Raw genomic sequence first — 22,432 nt, forward strand, 5'->3', positions numbered from 1 at the left:
GTGTGGAGTCCCCGGAATGCCCCAGCCCTCAGAGGGTATGAGGGGGAGGGAGGCTGGGCAGCCCTAGAGCTAAAGTAGGAGTCAGGAGGCCCAGCGGCCCCCAAACGGTCGGGGGTGGATAGGAGTGGGTTCCAGGAGGACAGCTACCTTCAAAGGAACCAGGACAGAAGCTGATGACCCTGTAGCCTTCTGAACCAGAATCAGGTGGCAAGACTCCAGATTCCTTTAGCTCAGAGAGAAAGGAGGTAGTGTGTGTATAGAGGAACCCTGGAGGTCAGTCAACCTAACCAGAAGTGTGATAGGGGGTGCAGGCCAGAAAGGCTGGCAGCCTGAAAAATGTTGCGGGTGGAAAGGATGGGTGCTCTCCCCTCTACCCACTTCTCGGAATAGGTACCCAGCAGCCAGCTGGTAGGAGGACACACTGCTGGCATGGTAACCATGGCCTCGTGCAATCTGGGTGATTGCAGCAGGGAGCAAAGCCAGTTGTTGGCTAGCTCTAACTCAAGGACCTCGAGGGGCCAAGCTCTCAGTCCCCTCTTCCAGCCCTTGTACCCAACATCAGGTCACCTACCACATTGTCACTGAGCCATGGGCATGAAGCTTGTACTTGCTGTATGTGTCTGTATGTGCTCTGTTGCCAGAGGGATTCGTGAGTAAGCTTATTAACAGCTTGACACCCACCCTCCCCTCCAGCTCAGGGGGTGCCTGCGTGGCCTCAGTCCCTCACGCTGGAGCAACTGTGGGTGGATCCTCTTCTAAAGCAAGGTGGCTTGAGTCTGACCTTCAAGAAAATAGGTTAGTCAGATGCTATGTGGCAGGGATCTCAGAAACCATTGGTTTTATTCAAGAAGTCTCTTGATCCCATTTCTAGTCTCCATTTTAAAACCTCTTTGTATTATCAACCTCCCTGAGACTAACGCCCGATCAAGTTACTACTATGAGCTGATCTGTGAAGGACTGTCTCACTGATAAGATTGCTGGGTATGCCTGCAGGTTCCTGGCTGTGCACTTCCGCTGTCTGGTGTTCGTGACAGCCAATGGGCACTGCGGACCCAGTGGGGCTCTTCTGTGTTCTTTAGTGACTCCCAGGTGTCACTCTGGAGCTAGCTGCCCTTAGCCCTAGGTAGGACTGTATTCTTGGGAGGCAAGCGGGCGCACCAGGCTCCCTTCAGTATCTATAGGGCAAACCTCTGCCAGGACCAATTAGTGGCAACAGAAATGTTGTTTACCATTTATGGCCAGGAGAATCACTGCCTCTCTCCTGGGCTTAGGCAAGTTTGTCTTCTCTTAAAATGTTTTTTCTTCTCCTCTTCCTCATGCCCTGTCCCCCTCCAACAATGCAGAAGGCTAGCCTAGGGCAGCTGGATGGGCCTGTGCCCAGCCTCCCCAGAGCAGCTGGTGTCTCTTGGGTATTTCTCCCACCCCTAGACAGTCCTAACATCAGAAGAGAGTCCCAAGCAGACCACTTCTGCGGTAGGCAGTGAGTTACCCGAGAGAGATGAAGCCACGTGTCTGACGTTTCCAGATAAGAGATACTGAGTCACTGTGCTCCTGGGAGGCCCAGGACCTGCACTAGGAGAGACTGGGCCTCTGGAGTCTTTGAGACAGAGCCTGGGCAAAGTCAGGGAAGACACAGACACACCCCAAAGTCACCTGCAGTGCTCTGACAGTTTAGTATCCCGAATGGAGTCCCTGTAATCTGGGACATTTGCTAGGGTACCCCTGTCAGTCTTGGTTCAGATCCTACCGCTGAACTGGACACCCCAAATGTAGCTGTCTCAGCCTCAGGGCTCCCTCCCTCCAGGCATAGAACTCCACCCCTGTCCCCCAAACTCCTGTCACCTGCTGGATGCAGCTCCTGGCGGGCATGCACACCATGCCACCCCTGGCTTGCCAGACTCACACCTGCCGCACTGGTATAAAAGTCACGCATGGCAGCAACCTCGCCCACTGGGCCTGTGCCCAGCTGGAAAGCGCCTTCACAAGTCACCAACACCCAGAACTTTCAGGTCCCCTTAGAGCCAAGTGTCTCGGGCACGCATTGACGAAGGAGGTTTGAGAATAGACTGGAGCATTCCCAGAGGGAAGTCCCTGTAATCTGGGACATTTCCTAGGGTACCCCTGGCATGCCTGGCACCTGAGGAAGTGGCAAGCCTCCATGTGGGTGTTGGGAACTAACCACTTCACAACCACTGAGCCAACTCTCGGGCTTTCTCCTGTCCTTTCTATCAGCAAAATGAGACGAATTAAAATGGACTCAGTTCCTCTCCTTTCTTCATATGCTGTAGAAGTTCTGGGGAAAGACCTTCTTCACGGTCGGATCTGGCCAGGGAGATGGCTCAGCAGGCACCTGCCACCAAGCCTGACCTGAGTTAAATCCTCAAGACCCACATGGTTGGAGGAAAGAACTGATCCTATCAGTTGTCCTTTGAGATCCACATGTTACCCCTCCCCCAGTAGACACAAAAATAAGTAAATATAATAAAATTTGTTTAAATGAAAAAACAAGCAGTTTGGGGGCTGAGGAAACGGCCCAGCAGTTAAGATTATTGCTGATCTTCTAGATCAGTGGTTCTCAGTCTCCTCATGCTGTGACCCTTTAATACAGGTCCTCATGCTGTGGTGACCTCCAACCATAACAAACCGTCACTTCCTACTGTTATGAATCATAATGTAAATATCTGATACGTGACCCCTGTGAAAGGGTCCTTTGACCCCAAAGGGGTTGCAACCCACAGGTTGAGAACCACTGTTCTGGAGGCTTCCCAGCCCCCACATGGCAACCATAACTCCAATTCTAAGGGATCCAGTTCCCTCTTCTGGCTTACTCAGGCACTGCATACATGTGGTGTATTTACATGCTGGCAAAACACTCATACACATAAAATAAACATTTTTTTTAAATTAAAAATTGGGTGAAGTGGCCCCCTCAGGCCAGCCCCCTCTCTGGGTAGCCCTGCAGTGGTGGGGAGCTGGTCCATGGGTACCTCTGTGGGGGAAGCTCCGTGGTCCGTGGGTGCCTCTGCAGGAGAAGCTCCGTGGTCCGTGGGTGCCTCTGCAGGGAAGCTCCGTAGTCCATGGACACCTCTGTGGGGAAGCTCCGTGGTCTGTGAGTACCTCTGCCATGAGAACACACTGCTTCAGTGTTCACTTTCTGTCTTTAATCTCTGTCTCCTAGATTTACTATAAAGTCATCAAGGACATCGAGCCTGGAGAAGAGCTGCTGGCGCACGTGAAAGAAGGTGCCTACTCCTTGGGTGTCGTGGCACCCAGCCTGGATGGTAAGAGCCTACTGAGCTGTGGCCCTGAACCCCCACCCACCTGGGAGAACATGAGTGTTGTGCCGCCCCTGCCTGCCAGCAGGTCTTGCCAGCCGATGCCCTGGCTGAGCTTCTGCAGACCACAGGTGTATGACTCAGGTCTCTCTCAGTGTCATAAAGGCCGTGACCAAGACAACATGGGAAAGATGGTCTGATTTGGCATACATATCCCAAGTCACCGTCTGCTGATAGGAACAGAGGCAGAAACTGAAGGCGGGACCCTGGGAGCAGAGGCAGAAACTAAAGGCAGGACCCTGGGAGCAGGGGCAGAAACTGAAGGCGAGATCCTGGGAGCAGAGGCCATGGGGGAGTACTGCTTACTGCCTTGCTCCCCATAGCTTGCTTAGCCTGCTTTCTTATACAACCCAGACCACCTGCTCAGGGGTAGTACCACCCATGCTGAGCTGAACCCTCCCACATCAATCATTAACTTCAAAAATGCTCTACAGGCTTGCCTAGGTCCGATCTCATGGAGGCATTTTCTCAGTTGAGGTTCTCTCTTCCCAGACAACTCTGTTCTATAACAATAATAATAATGATGATGATGATAATTATAATAATAATAGTACTATAAAGCCAATCAGCACAACAGGCTACCAGCCCTTTACCCCTGAGACTAGAGACCCCTACCTTTCCTTGAGGCCTCAAAACAACATTCTGAATAGGGGCTTGAGGCAATGTAAGACAATTAGCATTATGCTGAATTTTATCTATATAGTGTTGGTGACCCAGAAAATGAATTTTTATGTATATATATATATGTGTGTGCTTATGTACATATAAGCATACATACATGTGTGGGGTATATGTATGTGGGTATGTGCTCTCATGTGTACTCATTTACATATAGTTGTTCTTGGGTGTCTTCCCTGCTGGCTCTCCACTTTCCTGAGGCAGGGTCTCTTGTGGAAACTGAAACTCCCAGGTTTGTCTAGTCTAGCTAACCAGCTCGGCCTGGGGACCACTGTCTCAACTTCCTGAGCCCTGGGTTACAAGAGACAGTCACACCTACCTGGGTTTTAGATGGGCACTGGGGATCTGAACTCTGGTCCTTGCACTTATGTGTCAAGTCTTTTTTCCACTGAGACATCTCTGCAGCCCCTGGGTGGTGTTTCAAGTGTATTCCTCTTACCAGCTTTTTGTAGTAAATGACCCCAACCTAGTTGGTACTTGGGAGGCCAGGCAGAACCCAGAGCTCTCCTTTTTGAATGACTCCAGCCCGCGTAGGAGGGGAGAGCAGCCAGGCTGTCTCTGGAAGTGATCCCCACCAATAATTAAAAGTCCTGGAGAAACACAGGGGAGAAGCAATGGTGGCAGCTAGCTGAGGGCTACAATGGAGTCACAGTAGGATGTGTCCTTAAGCTCTCGATGCAAATAGGTACCCATCTGTTAGGGTGTGTCCGCAGGTACTCCTGCTCGCCACTGTATACCTGAGCACCTCTGAGATGAACTAGAGAGGAAGCCGGTTTCACACACTCTGGGTGTTCCAACACACGGTTTATATCCCCTCGAGTCTGTGTCTGTCTACTCAAGGTCCTGGCACAGCTGCTTTCGAGAGGACTATGTCGGCAACGAAGAGTGAGTCTGTTGGCCCTCCATGGTCATTGATGACCAGGGAACTCAAGGGTTTGTGTCTAATTTCTTGTGGGGCACAGGAGGCGTTTCTGTGTTTTCCTGTGCATGCAGGGGAGGTGCATATGTGTGGGCATGCATATAGAGGCCAGAGGTCAACCATGGCTGTCATTCATCTGGTGCTGTCTAGACGAGATCTCTTGCTAGCTTGGAGCTTGCAGTAATTAGCCAAGGACTGGATTCCAGCAAGCCCCAGGGACCCTCCTGTCTCCGCCCTACCAGTGCTGGGATTATTGACGACTACTACTATACCATACCAACGTGTCGTGGAGATTAACTCAGGGCCTGTGCTACGCAGCAAGCATGTTTCTGGTTATCTTCCCAGCCCTCATGTCTTTCTTCTTTTTTAAGACTGAGCTACCAGTGAATAGAAAAAGAAATGTCCCCTAAATGTTTCTAGTATCTAGAATAAGTCCATTCTCTTCTCTGTGAGGCCAGTGCCTTGGACTCCCTCAGGAAACACAAGAATTTCTCAATGCTCCCCACTGGATTTAGCACAAGTTTCTGTGACCACACCTGTGGAACTCTGCCTCAGTTTCTCTGTTGACCCTACAAGCCTGCCAGTGACAGAGTGCCTCGTTGTTTTTTTTCTGCAGCAATACACAGTTCTAAGTTGTCAGACAAGAAATTGGGGTGGAAGGACCATTTTACCAGACAAGGTCCTCTGTCTCTGCCTCTAAATTTTGGGTTTAATTAAGCGATCGGGAAAGCAGAAATGAATTGCCAAGACTTATGCAACAAGATGAGGGGGGGTCTTTTCCTTAAAATCACTGCTGAATGGACCTGTGAATCTTCTGAACTGAGAGGAGAATCCTCACCCACGCAGCTCCATTCACGCGGTGAAATGTCTTTCTTCCAAAAAGATTTTTAAAAGCCTTGATTCTTGTTCCCCCCAACACACACACCTCCCGCCCCGATATTAAATAACCCACTCTCCATTTTCCTAATAACTGATCAAACATTTGTGAGCTAATTACTTTCGCACATAATAGTCTGACATCAAACATTTGACTTTCCTAACCTCTGCTGTCAAGATCCCTCCTTTGCCACCCCAACAGCTACTCCCCCAACACACACCCTAGTTAAACTCAGAATTGCACAGAAAGAAAATGCAAACGCGTCCCTCACTCAGATAATTATCATAAAAAAAAATCTTTTATCCCAGCCCGGGCTAAATGCAGCCAGCCCCTTATCGCCACAGGAATTTGGAGTAGACTCTTGAGCTCTTTTGAGCTGGAGTTGTAGATTGGGATGCGGGTGCCGTGTAATTGTGAACCCCTCAGTCTCAAAGCCATTAGGCAGGGATTTATTTTGCTGTAACATTCCTGTTCAGCCGAGAAAGTTGATGATGGAACTGAAGCTAGACAAGGGAGGTGCAGGGTTGACGGGCAGGTGCCGCTGCAGTATAATTTGGTGGAAGGTTGATCTACCGCAGCCTAAGACCCCCACCACATTTAGATAGAGTTTCTTTCCAGTTTCTCTCCTGTGCTTTTGTGGCAGAGGGGTTCTGGAGGTCTGGTCGGGGCCGTTGTGATGAGGGAGAAATGGAACCCTTGGTTTGGGTAGGAATTGGCATGGCTCCCCTGTACAGATACACCAGCTACAGAGTTGGAGCCCTGGATGGGTTTGCCAACTCAGCATCCTCACAGGTGGTCAGAAGGACGGCTGGTATGGTCCACTCTTAGTCAGGTGACCTTATAATGCTTTGATTAGTGGATGAAGGAGGCAGACTTCTCTTTCTCTCTTTCCTGAGAAGCACTTGCTCCGTGGAGAAAAGAAATCGTTTGCATTCAAACACTCACTTCATTTAGAAAGCTCCCTGGCAATCCACTTCACCGCTCCACGATGCAGCCCATTGTGTGGTGAGCGCAGGAGAGACCCGGGCCGTGATGGGCTATAATAGACATAATACCAGTATAACCTGCCCTTTCAACACTTCCTTAGATGGAATTTTGTGTTCTGGGAAAATAAAAGTGGTGTGCGGTGTGCCCCAGGTGTATGCCCAAGGCCGGCCCTCCCTACCCAGAAGAATCTAAAAGGCTCTTCCGCCCCAGTCACCCGGGCAGAGGCATGTCCCATCCCAAACTCTGTCCTTCTGCAGAGACAAACTGAAGTCCAGAAGACACATGGGGCAGAGGAGAAGGGTAATGCTGCCACCAAGGTCATTTCCATCCCCTCCAGGGTGACTTCTAAGTAAGAATCAAGCTGAATTTCTTATTAAATCCCTACCTTTAAGATTTTAAGCCCAAGGCCTGATGCGGTGGCACATGACTTTAATTCAACCCTCTTGGGGGCAAGACAGGTGGATTTCTGTGAGTTCAAGGCCAGTATGATCTACATAGAGAATTCCAAGCCATCCAGGGCTAAATAGAGAGACCCTGCCTTAAAAAATTAATTTATAAAAAATTTTAAAAAATTAATTTAATTTAAAAATAAAATCATTTTAAGCCCAAATTTCAAATCAGAAGTAGACATTTTGGCCAGCCAGTGGGTGGCCAATGATCTCGTGTTCCTCCTAAACTACAATGACTTCTCCTTCTTCAGTCTAGAAAGAGTGTGGTAGCAATGAGCATTTCTTATTCCCGACTTTCTATGATCTGCATACATCCATCCCCTCCAGCCCTCAGCAGCAGCTCTGTAGAACCACGGGGGGCATGGGGAACTCCGTGATAGCATGTACCTAGTGTGCCCAGACTCTGAAAACCCACACCAGGATTGGTGTGAAGGGTGACGGGAATGCCTCCAAATGCTAATAGTGTCTGACTGTCAGCCTCCATCCTCTGTGGGAAGTCAGGGCCCTGATACCCTGCATCTCATGCCCAAATAGTGAACAGTGCCCATCACAGCTGATCAGTGACAGAGGAGGGATACAGGGAATACCCCTGGGTGGAGGCTCTCGGCATGCTGCTTGCCCCAAAGAGTGCCCCGTGAGTCTCCACATGGGCATCCACGATATTCACAGCTCGCTGCTCTGAGAAGAACCCCTCTTTGAGTTGTAGTTCATTCCTTCTGTAGAAATGGAAGGTCATTGCTGTTTGTGTGAATCACCTGTGCCTGCCTCCTCCCCACCCTATCCTGTGAGTCATGTGGTCCCACTCTGGCACCTAAGGGGGAATTCAGGGCCTTCCCTGGAGATGTTATGGGTGGAGACCTCCAAGCCAAGGCAAGAATACAATCCTTGTTTCCCAGCACAGCAGAGCACAGCAGGGCACAGCACTGTACAGCAGGGCACAGCACTGCACACACAGCACAGCACTGTACAGTACAGCACAGCAGGGCACAGCACTGCGCACACAGCACAGCACAGGACAGCACTGTACAGCACACAAAGCAGGGCACAGCACAGCACTGTACAGCAGGCACAGCAGGGCACAGCACAGCACTGTACAGCAGACACAGCAGGGCACAGCACAGCACTGTACAGCAGGCACAGCAGGGCACAGCACTGCGCACACAGCACTGTACAGTACAGCACAGTAGGGTACAGCACAGCACAGCACTGTACAGCAGGCACAGCAGGGCACAGCACAGCACTGTACAGCAGACACAGCAGGGCACAGCACAGCACTGTACAGCAGACACAGCACAGCACTGTACAGCAGGGCACAGCACTGCGCACACAGTACAGCACAGTAGGGTACAGCACAGCACAGCACAGCACTGTACAGCAGGCACAGCACAGCACAGCACTGTACAGCAGGCACAGCAGGGCACAGCACAGCACAGCACTGTACAGCAGACACAGCACAGCACTGTACAGCAGGCACAGCAGGGCACAGCACAGCACAGCACTGTACAGCAGACACAGCACAGCACTGTACAGCAGGCACAGCAGGGCACAGCACAGCACAGCACTGTACAGCAGACACAGCACAGCACAGCATTGTACAGCAGGCACAGCAGGGCACAGCACTGCGCACATAGCACAGCACTGTACAGTACAGCACTGTACAGCAGACACAGCACAGCACAGCACTGTACAGCAGGCACAGCAGGCACAGCACTGCGCACACAGCACAGCACTGTACAGCAGACACAGCAGGGCACAGCACTGCGCACACAGCACAGCACTGTACAGCAGACACAGCACAGCACAGCACTGTACAGCAGGGCACAGCACAGCACTGTACAGCAGGCACAGCAGGGCACAGCACTGTACAGCAGGCACAGCAGGGCACAGCACAGCACAGCACTGTACAGCAGGCACAGCAGGGCACAGCACTGTACAGCAGGGCACAGCACAGCACAGCACTGTACAGCAGGCACAGCAGGGCACAGCACTGCGCACACAGCACAGCACAGCACAGTAGGGTACAGCACAGCACAGCACAGCACTGTACAGCAGGTCACAGCACAGCACTGTACAGTACAGCACAGTAGGGTACAGCACAGCACAGCACAGCACAGCACTGTACAGCAGGCACAGCAGGGCACAGCACAGCACAGCACTGTACAGCAGGCACAGCAGGGCACAGCACTGTACAGCAGGGCACAGCACAGCACAGCACTGTACAGCAGGCACAGCAGGGCACAGCACTGCGCACACAGCACAGCACAGCACAGCACAGTAGGGTACAGCACAGCACAGCACAGCACTGTACAGCAGGGCACAGCACAGCACAGCACTGTACAGCAGGCACAGCAGGGCACAGCACAGCACAGCACTGTACAGCAGGCACAGCAGGGCACAGCACAGCACAGCACTGTACAGCAGGGCACAGCACAGCACAGCACTGTACAGCAGGCACAGCAGGGCACAGCACAGCACACAGCACAGCACTGTACAGCACAGCACAGCACAGCACTGTACAGCAGGCACAGCAGGGTACAGCACAGCACAGCTTGGCATGGCAGGGCTACATATAGGAAAGAACTCCACTGACTCAAAGGACCCACAGCACCTTCCTTCCATGGTCTCATTTTCCTCCCAAAAGAGGCTTCTATGTTGCTGAGGTAAGCCAGTGGGGCCAGGATGTTTGGACTCTGAAAATCAGTAGTGCCTTCCAGTCAGCCCTAAACACACACGTGTCTATTCCCTGGCACCCAGGCACTTCCCCTTTCTCAGATATGACTAGCTGAGTGCACTGGGGTCATAGTGAGCATCATTGCTTGGGCTTGGCTGTGCATCTGACACCCAGCCCTGCAGAGTCCCACCTTGGATTCCTGGTGCCCACTGTTAGGAGTACCAGGTACAGCCCAGGACAGATACTTGAATATCATCACCTCTACACTTCCACTCAGCAGAGCTTCTGGGTAGCAGGAGAGGGTCCCTGTTTAGAACTGCATGCTGTTCAGGGCATGGAGATGCTAAGCATCTCCTGTAGGCTCAGAAACAGTCTGTGGCTATGGTAGTCTCTCTGGTGAGAGCTAGGGCCAGGAGCAACACTGCCTCTGGCCTGATCTAAGTCCCTGCTTACTGCTGGATACCAGGCCAGCCCTCACAACCACCCAATACACCTCCCTACACATTTACACATGCACACAGATGCAAACATGCCCCTCACATGCAGCATTCATAGACACAGACACACACATTAGCATACAAATGCAAACCCCTAACATGTGACCACTTACATACATACAAACACGTGCATGCTTATTCACAACTGTGTACACAATGACACAAATCCACACACGTATACACAAACACCTTATATAATCATCCATGTCCACAGATGTATAGAACACATATACCCATGCACACATAACACAGAAAAATACATACAAAGTCACATGAAGATCTTCATGAATACCTACATGTTCATTTATGCAGACACACATAAATACATGTGTATTCAAATGTGAAAATACGCTAACACATCACACATGTAGCTATGTACATAATCGTGTACCCATGCTTACACATAGGTACACATACGTGCATGTGCCCATTCACCAAAGTCTAGATGCAGACACCCAGGCATGCATTCGCATCCACATGTGGCTTCGCAAACATGGGTACCGATGGGATGAGACACTCACACAGACACAGTTGCATACGTATCCGCATGCAACTTCAGAGCGCACACAGACTGCACATGTTCATGCCCACGTGTGCACATAAGCCCTCTTTGTGCAAGATCTGAGAGCAGGTGTTCTCTCTCCGGGCCTGGGTGAAAGCTGAAAGGCTAACAGCAGCAGGAAGGCGGGGCAGGGTGCAGAGACCCGCCCCAGTTACAGCTCCGGGCTAATTGTTTGGTTTGGCACTGTGCTCGGGATGCTGCCTCATAAACTTAATAATAGCTGCCCCCCTTTAATTTGTTTGACCTTGACGACAATAATTTATTATATGCGATGGAGTTCTGCCTGCTTTTTTCTCCTAATTCATAAACAAAGCCCTTGGCCTGGCTTCCTTCTCCACTCCAAGGCAGGGCCTCCTTGAATCCACAGTGACCGCTAGGGATGCAGGGAGGAGCCTGAAATTGCTCAGTGTTTCCACGATGCCGAGATGAGGTCCTCCAGCATGGTCTGGTCTGTCCTGTGACCTCTGCGCCCCTGCGCAGCCAGAACAAGGGCTGGAAGGAAGCTGAGTAGGAGCAGCCAGGGTAGGATGGAAGCCCTGGGGCAATGGGTCCCCTGTGGATCCAGGGCTGGATGCCTGGCTTTCCCCGCTCACCTCCTCGCCCTTTGTCTTACAGAGGACCCCACTTTCCGCTGCGAGGAGTGCGATGAGCTCTTCCAGTGCAAGCTGGACCTGAGGCGCCACAAGAAGTATGCCTGCAGCTCTGCGGGGGCCCCGCTCTACGAGGGCCTCGGGGAGGACCTCAAGCCCGAGGGCCTTGGCCGGGGCAGCGATGGGCAAGCTCATGAATGCAAGGACTGCGAGCGGATGTTCCCCAACAAATACAGGTGCCGTCCCACCCCACCTCCCACTCCCTCCAGCTGGCAGTCCCTTGGTCTCCAGCCCACCTCCCTGTCAGTCTTGGACACTAGGGCTAGGAGACCAAGGCCTCCTACCTGCTGCCTCGCTGCACTGGGAACAGAGTAGGTGCACGTGGCTGGATGGAAGCTGCAGGTATTTTCTCACTGTAAAGGGCCTGGCCCCAGCAGGAGGACCCACTGGGCCTGGTCTGCAGGCCACTGGCACCATTGCCCTACACACAGCCTGAACTCTCTATTTTCACAGACCAGCGTGGTCTTGCCACCACCTGGCTCCAGTGATACTTTTGCAATAAGGCCCCAAACTGAGAGGTGCAGGGTGCAGCATCCACCGTAGAAGGGATGTAGAACAACCTTGTTCTGTGGACATACACGGCCCTTCTCAACGGACCCACTCAAGGATCATTCATGGCCACCTGCCAGGGAGAGACTGCAGAGCCATGGGCAAAGAGAGCTTCAAGCCCAGCTGAGTGACAGCCAGACACAGGCAGCTGGAGCAGGCCCAATCTGCCCTGAAGCCAGACCAATGTGGGGACCCAGGCACAGAATCCTTGGGGACCTATATAAACCCCTGGGACAAAAGAGCATTCTAGGTTCTGGGTGGGGAAAGCCAGGACCACACTGGCCCCAGTGCTCCGAAGCATGGAGGAGTCTGAGAACTTTTCCAGCCTCAGAGGCCCTGCCTTTGAAGAGTTTGCTCAGGACAATCTTGCAAAGTCAGAGCAAAACCCCATCAGGCCACTAACAGGCTCTATGATTACTAGGGCTTTGCCACCAATCCCATCACGGACTCCCTGGGGACAGCAGACCCTCCACCCTGAGCAGATGACTGAGAAAAAGCGTGTGGGCAAATCCCGCCTGAGCGCGTCGCAGAGAAACAGGGCTGAGAGGAGGGTCCGTGTTTTCTTTACATAAACACATAAATCACAATTAACAACAGGGAAAAGATACAATCTCTGGGAGCTAGAGGAGCAGGCGTTTCTGCTCTAAACGGATGGCTGGGCCCCGTAATTAACGGGCCATGATATATTACTGCTTTGCTCATGAAGATTAACGGTCATCCTGGGGACAGGAGAGGCAGAGTCCCCAGGGAGGAGGGGCTTAGGGGTTGCTAGTGCAGCCAAGAGGAGCCGGCCCCTAGAACAGCTGTTCTCACTGCTGTGGTACTTCTCATCCACAACCCACTCCACCACTGCCCACCACTCCTTGATTGGTATTTGGTCAGCCAGCAAGGGCTGACTTAAATTTCATGGCCTCGGTCTTACTCTGGGACTTATGACAGTGTTGGTACCCTGAACACTTTCTCTTAGGCTCAAGCTTTGTTTGTTTTGTTTTGGGGGCATTTGTTTTGTTTGTTTTATCCTTCAAGATATGGGCTAGCTATGTGGTACAGGCTGGCTTTGAGCTCGAAAGTCTCCTGCCTCAGCCTCCTGGATGCTGGGATTATAGTTCCAACCACAGCATCAGACACAAACTTAGCCCTAATGTTGGGATCATCTGACAAGGATCGCCTAGGCTTCCACCCTGCCCCTGGCTGACTGGAGGACAGGGCAGCTTTGAGTCAAGGTGGCTCGGGCACTGACTTCTTCCTCTAAGATGGGTAGGCTGTCTTCTCTTATTCCCAGTGACCCCCAAAAGAGGAAGAGTATGGACCTGCAGCCAGCATGCAGGGGCCACACACAGGAGAGCAAACCATATGGGATAGGGGACCTCCTCGTCCAGACAAGTGGACCCTAGAGTGATCCCCATCCTCTGTACACAGCTTGGAGCAACACATGATCGTCCACACGGAGGAGCGGGAGTACAAATGCGACCAGTGCCCCAAGGCCTTCAACTGGAAGTCCAACCTCATCCGCCACCAGATGTCTCACGACAGCGGCAAGCGTTTCGAATGTGAAAACTGTGTCAAGGTACCGGCACCCGCCCCGTAGGGCACGCAGTCACCCCACGTGTGGAAAACTCCTGAGAGGCTGAGAGATATCGTGTAGTGGATCAGATGCCCTAAGCTCATTAGGTCCTTCTGCATTAGTGAGAAGGGCAGAAAGTCTCTGCAAAAAAAACAGAGCCACGACCAGAGCTGAGTCTTCTCAGGGGCAGCCCTGTGCCCCCTGCCAGTGTGCAATGCCGAGGGTGGCAGGGGTGAAGCTCTGGAAAACACTGAGTATTTTTGGAGTCTCTGAGTCACAGTATTCTGAGGCCACTGGCAGGGAAATCGAGGCCAGGAAAGGTTCCACATCCCACTAAGGTCCCTCTAGTAATCGCTGCTACAGCGAGACCTGTATCAACCATCTCAACGCAGGGGCGACAAGGGAGAGTGGCAGGGCCCAGCCCTCAGACCCCTAGGCTTACGGTGGCATGCATGCACCAACAGCATCTATTCCCCTAGGTGTTCACGGATCCCAGCAACCTCCAGCGTCACATCCGCTCACAGCACGTTGGTGCCCGGGCCCACGCCTGCCCCGACTGCGGCAAGACCTTTGCCACATCCTCCGGCCTCAAACAGCACAAACATATCCACAGCACGGTGAAGCCATTCATATGTGAGTTGCCCAGCCTGCCCCCGCCAGGTCCCCGCTGAGGACCCCCATCTACCCAGAAGCCTCTATTGGCTTCCTAGGTCCTAGTTGGACACAAGACATGTGATACCATGCCACTACCTTGTTGGCTCTCCTCCATGTTTATAGACACACCCTTCTCCCCTTCCGACGTCCCACATCTTCCCACACCTCCAGATTTCCTTGCAGTAGCTGGAGGGGCGTAGTAGGCAAAGCTGACTCTAATGACGGAGATTTCTGGAAAAGGGGCCAGTTGCCCTCCCTCCCTGTGTTCCCACCCTCGCTGAGCCCCAGCTGGACCTCTGAGTATGACTGTCCCCGATGACATATTCTGGGCACCATGTCTCCTAGGGAGGGTCTGAATGTGACCATTTCTAGATGGCATGCCCTGAGCATGGTGTTTCCTAAGGACCTCCTGGCATCTGTGGCCCTTTCTCCCTTTGTCTTTGGCATGGCCCATCTCTGCAACCTTGCTTTGGCCAAGGGTAGTCAACTAAAAGGAAATGTCCAGAAGTGGACAGGCAGGCCTTATGAGCGTGCCTCGCAATCCGAATGACACACCTGTGCCAGATTAGTGTGATGTGTGTGATGGATCGCTGTGTGCATCCTCCAGACCATGGTGTGTACGGAGGGTGGAGGAAGCTCAGGAGTCTAGTAATGTGGCCCTTCCGAAGAAGAGTCCCCAGTAACCAGGCACCGGCTACATATAAGCGAACTCTACGTCTGCCTGCCAAGTGAAACCTGGGTGTGCAAACAATGTCTAGAAGCCCGCAAATCCTCACCTCACTGAGCACAGAGACCGGGATAGCATCTTTCTCATCAGGGAGCTCAGATGTGGATATGGGGGGCAGGGGCGGCAAAATGAAAGGGGGGAAGAAGAAAGTGTCTGGGCCACAGAAACATTCTTAGGATACTTTTCAAAAGAAAATCTTTGAAGGAATTGTGTGCATGTGTAAGAGTGTACAGTATGAGCTAGTAAGTTGGCACTATTACCCCTCCCCGGGTGCATGTGTGTGTGTGTGTGCACGTGCACGCATGCATGCTTGCCTGTGCTCATGTGCATCTACACACATATCCCAGAAGGAAAGGGAATCCTGCCTAGGGTCCCTTCCTGTCCTGGCAGATTTATCAGCTTGGCTTCTCATACCCAACACAATGTAACAGTCTCAGCACTCTCCCCATTCCAGAAGCTGCCACCTTCTTTGGGTGGCTCTGGCTGCCTGGCAGCCATTCTCAATGTCTGGGACCTGCCCTTCCTAGGACTGCCCAGGTATCTATAACCCATCTACCACAGAGTCCTCTTTCCCGGTTGTAGTAATAGGTAGGAACCAAGGGTCCCTCTGTCCCAGGAGAGCCCTGAGTAATGGCAGGAGGTTATATGTAGGTATCACCAGGATCTTTGGGGACCCAGGAACATAGCAAGGGTGCTGATTGTCTAGTCTGTCCAGGTAACCTGAGCTTGGGATCTGCCTTGTGGTTCCCTCTGGGAGACCAGGAATGAGGTGAGGCTATTTATAGACCATCTAAATGTGGTACTTCTCCCAGAACAGTATCCCAAAAAGGGAAGATTTGATTAAATGAACCAAAGTTTGACTCCTTTCAGCCAGAAAAATGTCCTGCCATGATGACCAAGAAGGCGGGGCAGCTAATATAAATAGATATTGTGATTAAAGTATGTGATAGTATCAGAGAAAAGACGTCTCAGCTAAAGTGGCAACTCGGGATTTGGAGAAAGAAAGCAAGAGACAGGCCTACAATCACTGTTTCCACCATGCTGCAGAAAGCAGACTGTCCTGTGGGGAGAGTCACAGGGTGTGTGTGTACGTGTGCATGTGCGCGCGTGTGTGTGTGCATGTGTGTGCGTGTCCCTGACAGTGGGAGGAGAGAGAGGATTATAAGGGTTTGAGTGTGTGGAGGGATGTGCAACATACACACTGTGTGTGCGTATGCGTGTGCATGTGTGCATGTGCGTGTCCCTGTCAGTGGGAGGCAAGAGTGTGTGGAAGAATGTGCACCATACACACATATACCTTCTTTATGGTAGAAAAGGAGAAAGATTGGTGAATGTTCCAGTTCCCAGGCTTCAGGAAGGTAGCTCTGTGGTCTTCTGAGCCTCTAGACTAGACTGAGGTCCTGCTGGTGTTACCCTATCCTGTAAGAGACCTGATGGTGTCTGTCAGCTAGAGCAGACCCTGCTGGACCCCCAAACTGAGAGACCCTTACTAGGAGGCTTTCCAAGTTTGAAAGCATGGGCCCCAGCCCTTCCCCTGAAGGTCATAGACAAAGCTTCACCCCATTTTTGGCTAACCCCAAAACTGGACAAGCCCTGCTCCCCAACACAGACCCTAACTCTAGGACTCCTGAGAACTGCTGGGGCATCCCTTCCTGAGATGCTGGTGGCAAGAACTGGAACAGAGATGGGGACAGAAAGAAAGTGGCATTTTAGACTAGGAAGAGGGGGCTGCTCCCTTGTAGAAACAGCCAACCAAGGTCACCGCCTTGAGGCAGGTCACGATGATGTTCTGAGCTAGCCACCTCCTAGTCCAATGAAACTAGGTGTTGTGTGTCCTTGCACAAACCTGTCCCTCACACAAACCTGGACCACAGACGGTCTTCCCAGTGACTTCCAAAGATCACAGTGTAGGAATTAGCTATACTTCAGGGTGAGAATCAGCCATCAATAAACATGCCACCCTTCCTACCACAGAAAGCTAAGACACCACGGTCCCCCGGGGCCAGGACCCCAGGGAAAAGGTGTGGTGATCTTTGCCAGCCCCCAGCCTGCCCTGCTTCCCACCACAGACAGCTAAGACACCATGGTCCCCCAGGCCAGGACCCCAGGGAAAAGGCACGGTGATCTTTGCCAGCCCCCAGCCTGCGTCTGTACCTGGGAGTCACGGGGATCTCACACTGCATCTCTACTTGCCTCCCGTGGGTATTTCAGGTGAGGTCTGCCACAAGTCCTACACGCAGTTCTCCAACCTGTGCCGGCACAAGCGGATGCACGCTGACTGCCGAACTCAGATCAAGTGCAAGGACTGTGGGCAAATGTTCAGCACCACCTCCTCCCTCAACAAGCACCGGCGCTTCTGTGAGGGCAAGAACCATTACACGCCGGGCAGCATCTTCACCCCAGGCCTGCCCTTGACCCCCAGCCCCATGATGGACAAGACAAAACCCTCCCCCACCCTCAACCATGGGGGGCTAGGCTTCAGTGAGTACTTCCCCTCCAGACCTCATCCTGGGAGCCTACCCTTCTCAGCGGCCCCTCCAGCCTTCCCCACGCTCACTCCGGGATTCCCAGGTATCTTTCCTCCATCCTTGTACCCACGACCGCCTCTGCTACCTCCCACGCCACTGCTCAAGAGCCCCCTGAACCACGCGCAGGACGCCAAGCTCCCCAGCCCGCTGGGAAACCCAGCCCTGCCTCTTGTCTCTGCGGTCAGCAACAGCAGCCAAGGTGCCACGGCGGCCACGGGGCCAGAGGAGAAATTCGACGGCCGGTTGGAAGATGCGTACGTCGAGAAGGTCAAAGCCAGGAGCCCTGACATGTCAGATGGCAGCGACTTTGAGGACATCAACACCACGACGGGGACAGACCTGGACACCACCACGGGCACGGGCTCAGACCTGGACAGTGACGTGGACAGTGGCCGAGAAGACAAGGCCAAGGCCAAGTCATCTGAAAGCAAACCTGAGTTTGGGGGTGGATCAGTGCCCCCTGGGGCCATGAACAGTGTGGCCGAGGTGCCGGCCTTCTACTCCCAACACTCCTTCTTCCCGCCACCCGAGGAGCAACTGCTGACGGCCTCGGGAGCCGCAGGTGACTCTATCAAGGCCATAGCATCCATCGCTGAGAAGTACTTCGGGCCTGGCTTCATGAGCATGCAGGAGAAGAAACTAGGCTCGCTGCCCTACCACTCTGTGTTCCCCTTCCAGTTTCTGCCCAACTTCCCCCACTCTCTCTACCCCTTCACGGACCGAGCCCTCGCCCATAACTTGCTGGTCAAGGCTGAGCCAAAGTCACCCCGGGATGCCCTCAAGGTGGGCGGCCCCAGTGCGGAGTGCCCCTTTGACCTCACCACCAAACCAAAAGAGGCCAAGCCTGCCCTGCTCACACCTAAGGTCCCCCTGGTCCCCTCATCCAGTGAGGAGCAGCCGTTAGACTTGAGCATCGGCAGCAGGGCCCGGGCGAGCCAGAACGGAGGCAGCCGTGAACCGCGGAAGAACCACGTCTACGGTGAACGGAAGCCAGGGATTGGCGAGGGGCTGGCTAAGGTCTGCCCAGCACAGCTGCCCCAGCAGCCGTCCCTGCACTATGCCAAGCCCTCGCCCTTCTTCATGGATCCCATCTACAGGTATTAACATGGCCTGCCCTCACTCTCTCTCCCCAGGGGCCCACATCCATGGAGTTATTTGGTGGGGACTCTGTTTATCACCCTTTCTCTCTCAGCCTCCTAATTCGTGCATTCGTTGGCATCAGGGAGGAGCTTCAGTCCACGAGTGTTCCAATATTCCCTCAGGGGTAGCATCTTCTACCTTGAGCCTCTCCATTAGACCCATCTCCCATCAGCTGTCTTTCCGGAAACTAACCTCCACTTCTCCTGAGGGTCAGCACACCCTACTCTACCTCTGAGAACTTGCTTCGTCTCTCTGCAGCTTCGCTCTCCTGAGACTACCCTGTGGCCCCATACTGCCCTAGAGCCATACTAGGGGGGCCTCTGGGTTGCTGGTCCTAGTAGGGCAGAATTCTTGCCTGTCTGATACTGGTTCCAATGAAGGGCAAGTTTGAATCTACTCCCTGACTTATGAAAAGGCATTGAGCTTCCCGAAGAAGGTGGGCTTGCAGAGGAGGGCCAGGCCCCATGTTTGGAGCCCTAACCCTGCCAGCATGTCACCGACTCTGCTGGGTGAGGGAGTCACAGGGAGTAAGAAGTGGGTGATCCTAGGAAGGGGGTCATACATTTGACATTGACCCTGCTTTGTCAGGCATGTCTGTGCACATGTGTGAGCACACATCAAGAGATATTCAGGGAACAGGCCTGTGTGCCTGTTGTCTCCTCGGGGCTGGCCATGGCGTGAGGACTGGGGATGGACCCAAAACTCTAAGAGAGGCAAGCAGGTGATAAAGCTGTGGGAAAATCCCAAGGGAAGCACACTGAACAGCTGCTACCCAGAGGACATGGCCACCTAGGGCTACAGGTATCTATCTACCAGGCCCCCGGCTGCACCTTCCCCGCCCGGCCATGCTTCTGTTTTCTGGCAGATCCTGGCTTCATAATCCCAGGAAACAAGAAAGATATCCATCAGGTATTTCTTAGAAAATGTGCCTCCCACAGCTCGCATGAGGAAGTGCTGAGGCTCCAGAGAGGAAAGAGAGGAGGAAGTACTAGTCAGAACTTTACTAAGGCAGGAAGCAAAAGGCACCAACTGCCCCATGGGCTCACGCAGAACATAACAGGTACTTAGAGACAAACAGAGCCCCTGGCTAGACCCCACGGCTGGGGGAACTTTGTGTGAACCCCTTCTCGGCCTTTCCTACTGCCCCCTGCCCGACCCGTCTACCAAACTGATCAGACCTCACACATTTTCTGTAAGCTGTAAGGAATCCATGGTCAGCCTGAGAGAAGAGAATCATGGGAACTGACCACAGGAGCCCAGAGTCTCCCTTTATATCCTCATGTGGTCTCTACTCGTAATGTCAGGAATCTAGGCTAAGTGCTGGTCCTTTGGACCTAAGATTGTGGCCACCAGTGGGACAGGAGCCTCTGCAGAAGGATGAGCTCGGGGGAAGCAACAGCAATGTTTTTCCACTGTGCAGGCACAGGAGACTAGGACAGAGTCCTGCAGCCAGACCGTAAGGAGGGTCCTGAGCTGCCCCGCTGCCGCCACAACACTAGGCTTGTCATCAAGGCCCTCCTTTCTCTGCCAGCATCACCATCCCGAGATGACTGAAAGGCTGAGTGTCTGCCGTGAGAGACCCCTCCCCACAGCAGGCAGGCCTTAATTACCAGAGTGAAGCCCCAGGCTGACAGCTCTTGCCAAGTGTCTTGGTATTTATTTCTACCCTGTCCCAAAGCCCTTCCTATGGCCACCCTAGTTCTTGATTTCCTCGCTGTCTCCTCTGGGGACCTACAGCTGCGGTGCCCACCTCTCCTGCTGCTCTTCCCTGGAGGGCAGGGAAGCAAAGGCTCCAGCTGATAGAAGGGGTAAAGTGAGGCCAGGCCAGGCCTCAGGTGGGATGCAAGAGAGCAACTTAGGATAGCTCGTGCTGGTGTCTTTGGGGGGCAAGAGGGTCAGCGGGTTTAGACAAAACACCTCAGGGATTTCTACACCAACAATGCCTGAGATAGGAGTGCAGCCTTTGCAATGCGGAGTGACTTGTGGGTGTGCAGGAGACCCCGAGGGCAGCCCCACCACTCAGGTATGACCAGCCAGTGGACAGGAGGCTGGTGCAGGTGGAGCCTTCAGAGAACGTCTATACTGCAGCACAAAATGTTCTGTAAACAGTCGGAGAGGATTCAGGAGAGCTCAGAGAAGATGGGAGTGGGTGGGTCCTAGAACAACTGGGGAGCTGGGGGTGTCTGTGCAGTGGGCAGCTGTGCCTTGTCCACACTGCCCTCAAGGCCCATTGAAATTCATGTAGGGGCCAGCTGGGCAGCCCTGTGGCCACCTCCACAGCAACCTCATGATCAACGCGGCACAGGCATGTTATGGAGGACCAAGTGGCTCGGTGGGGTGGGGTATGTAACCCTCTGTGTTGCTGTCCAGCAGGGTAGAAAAGCGGAAGGTGACGGACCCTGTGGGAGTCCTGAAAGAAAAGTACCTGCGGCCGTCCCCACTACTGTTCCACCCCCAGGTAACAACCACAGTGGGCATCTGAGATGGGTGTCCTTAGACCCCACAAGAACAAGCTCTGGACCTGGGGGGTTTCTGGTTCCCCGGAAGTAGAGGAGCCTTTCTTGAGATCACTGTGGAGATGGAGAACACAGGGGAGGGGCTGTTCTTATAGAAAAGCCCTCTGGGGTTTGTCTAGGGGCCTCTTGCCCATGCTTGGAGCCCTATGCTTGGGAGAACCCCAGGCCCTAGGAATGTAACTGATTCGTGATGCCAAAAGGACCACAGTGTCAGCCATAAGGAAACCCTGGGGCTGGTATTCCTGAGCTGGGTGATACGTTAGCCTGCTTCAATGCAAGGACCAGATAAAGGAAAGAGGCAGGGGCCAGACTGAGCAGAAGGGAGAGGAGCAGAGGGAACAGAGAGGAAGCCAGACATTCACAAGCAGCCCCATGGAACCTTTTAATGCCCTGCATTCAGGGAGTGGAGCATAGACCCCTCCAGCCTACAAATGTCCCTACCTGTGCCCCCGGGCCACATGCTCCCCCACCTCCCAAGGGCAAAGTCCAAGGGAAAGTCCTCCAAGTGTCCTGTCCTGTCGTCATCCCAAGAGGTCTGGCCCCTCCTATGGGCTGCAGGACTTAGCCCTTATGCCTCCCTCGCCACCAGCGAATCTTAACCCTGCTTAGAGCATTGTTCTGCCCCGAGCTTCCCGCCTTGGGTAAGCCCCAGTCTGTGAAACCTGCACACTGGCTGAGTTCACAGCTAAACTTAGAGCTCCCATTGTTCCATCGGGCCTCAGAGTTTGGTTAATAGCTTCCCCCAATTTTCCCAGGGCCGACTGGAAAAAGTCGAGAAGCCAGCCAGGCGCGTCCGGTGTTTGTGTTTGCGCTCGGAGCTCACGGGAATGTCTGATGGGGCAGAGCGGGCCAGGCAAGCAGGACCCACCCGACTTGAGGAAGAGAGGCCTGCGGGGGGCCGGCTGCCCATTGTCCCTTCTGCCCACTTCTCCCATGGGCCTACCTTCTCTGCCTGCCCTTGTGGCCTAGAGCCAGGATAAGGAGGCAGAAAAGAGATGACTTATGGTCACCAGTTAAACAGTCTGATAGACTGTCTGTCACTTAGACAGAAAGAACCTGGTAACCGTGGAAAGAAGGCTTCCACGAGACAGGCATTATGACTGTGCAGGGACCTTAAATAACCTGTCCC

At 53.2% G+C, this 22,432-nt stretch overlaps 1 protein-coding gene across 1 annotated transcript in view; it reads left to right on the top strand.

The window, feature by feature from the left end:
* The window catches only part of Prdm16 (PR/SET domain 16), a 146,613-nt gene that overhangs the window by 110,246 nt on the left and 13,935 nt on the right, over positions 1–22,432 (top strand). Inside the window, exons 4-9 of the mRNA XM_041652127.1 lie at positions 3,179–3,281; positions 11,591–11,801; positions 13,594–13,741; positions 14,218–14,371; positions 17,331–18,744; positions 21,158–21,245. Of these exons, the coding sequence (XP_041508061.1) occupies positions 3,179–3,281; positions 11,591–11,801; positions 13,594–13,741; positions 14,218–14,371; positions 17,331–18,744; positions 21,158–21,245 (2,118 nt within the window). The remainder of the gene's footprint in view (positions 1–3,178; positions 3,282–11,590; positions 11,802–13,593; positions 13,742–14,217; positions 14,372–17,330; positions 18,745–21,157; positions 21,246–22,432) is intronic.

This window comes from Microtus oregoni, unplaced genomic scaffold, assembly GCF_018167655.1.
Source record: "Microtus oregoni isolate MIOR12 unplaced genomic scaffold, Mior012 000005F_ref0000423, whole genome shotgun sequence".
In the NCBI taxonomy this organism is placed as follows: Eukaryota; Metazoa; Chordata; class Mammalia; order Rodentia; family Cricetidae; genus Microtus; species Microtus oregoni.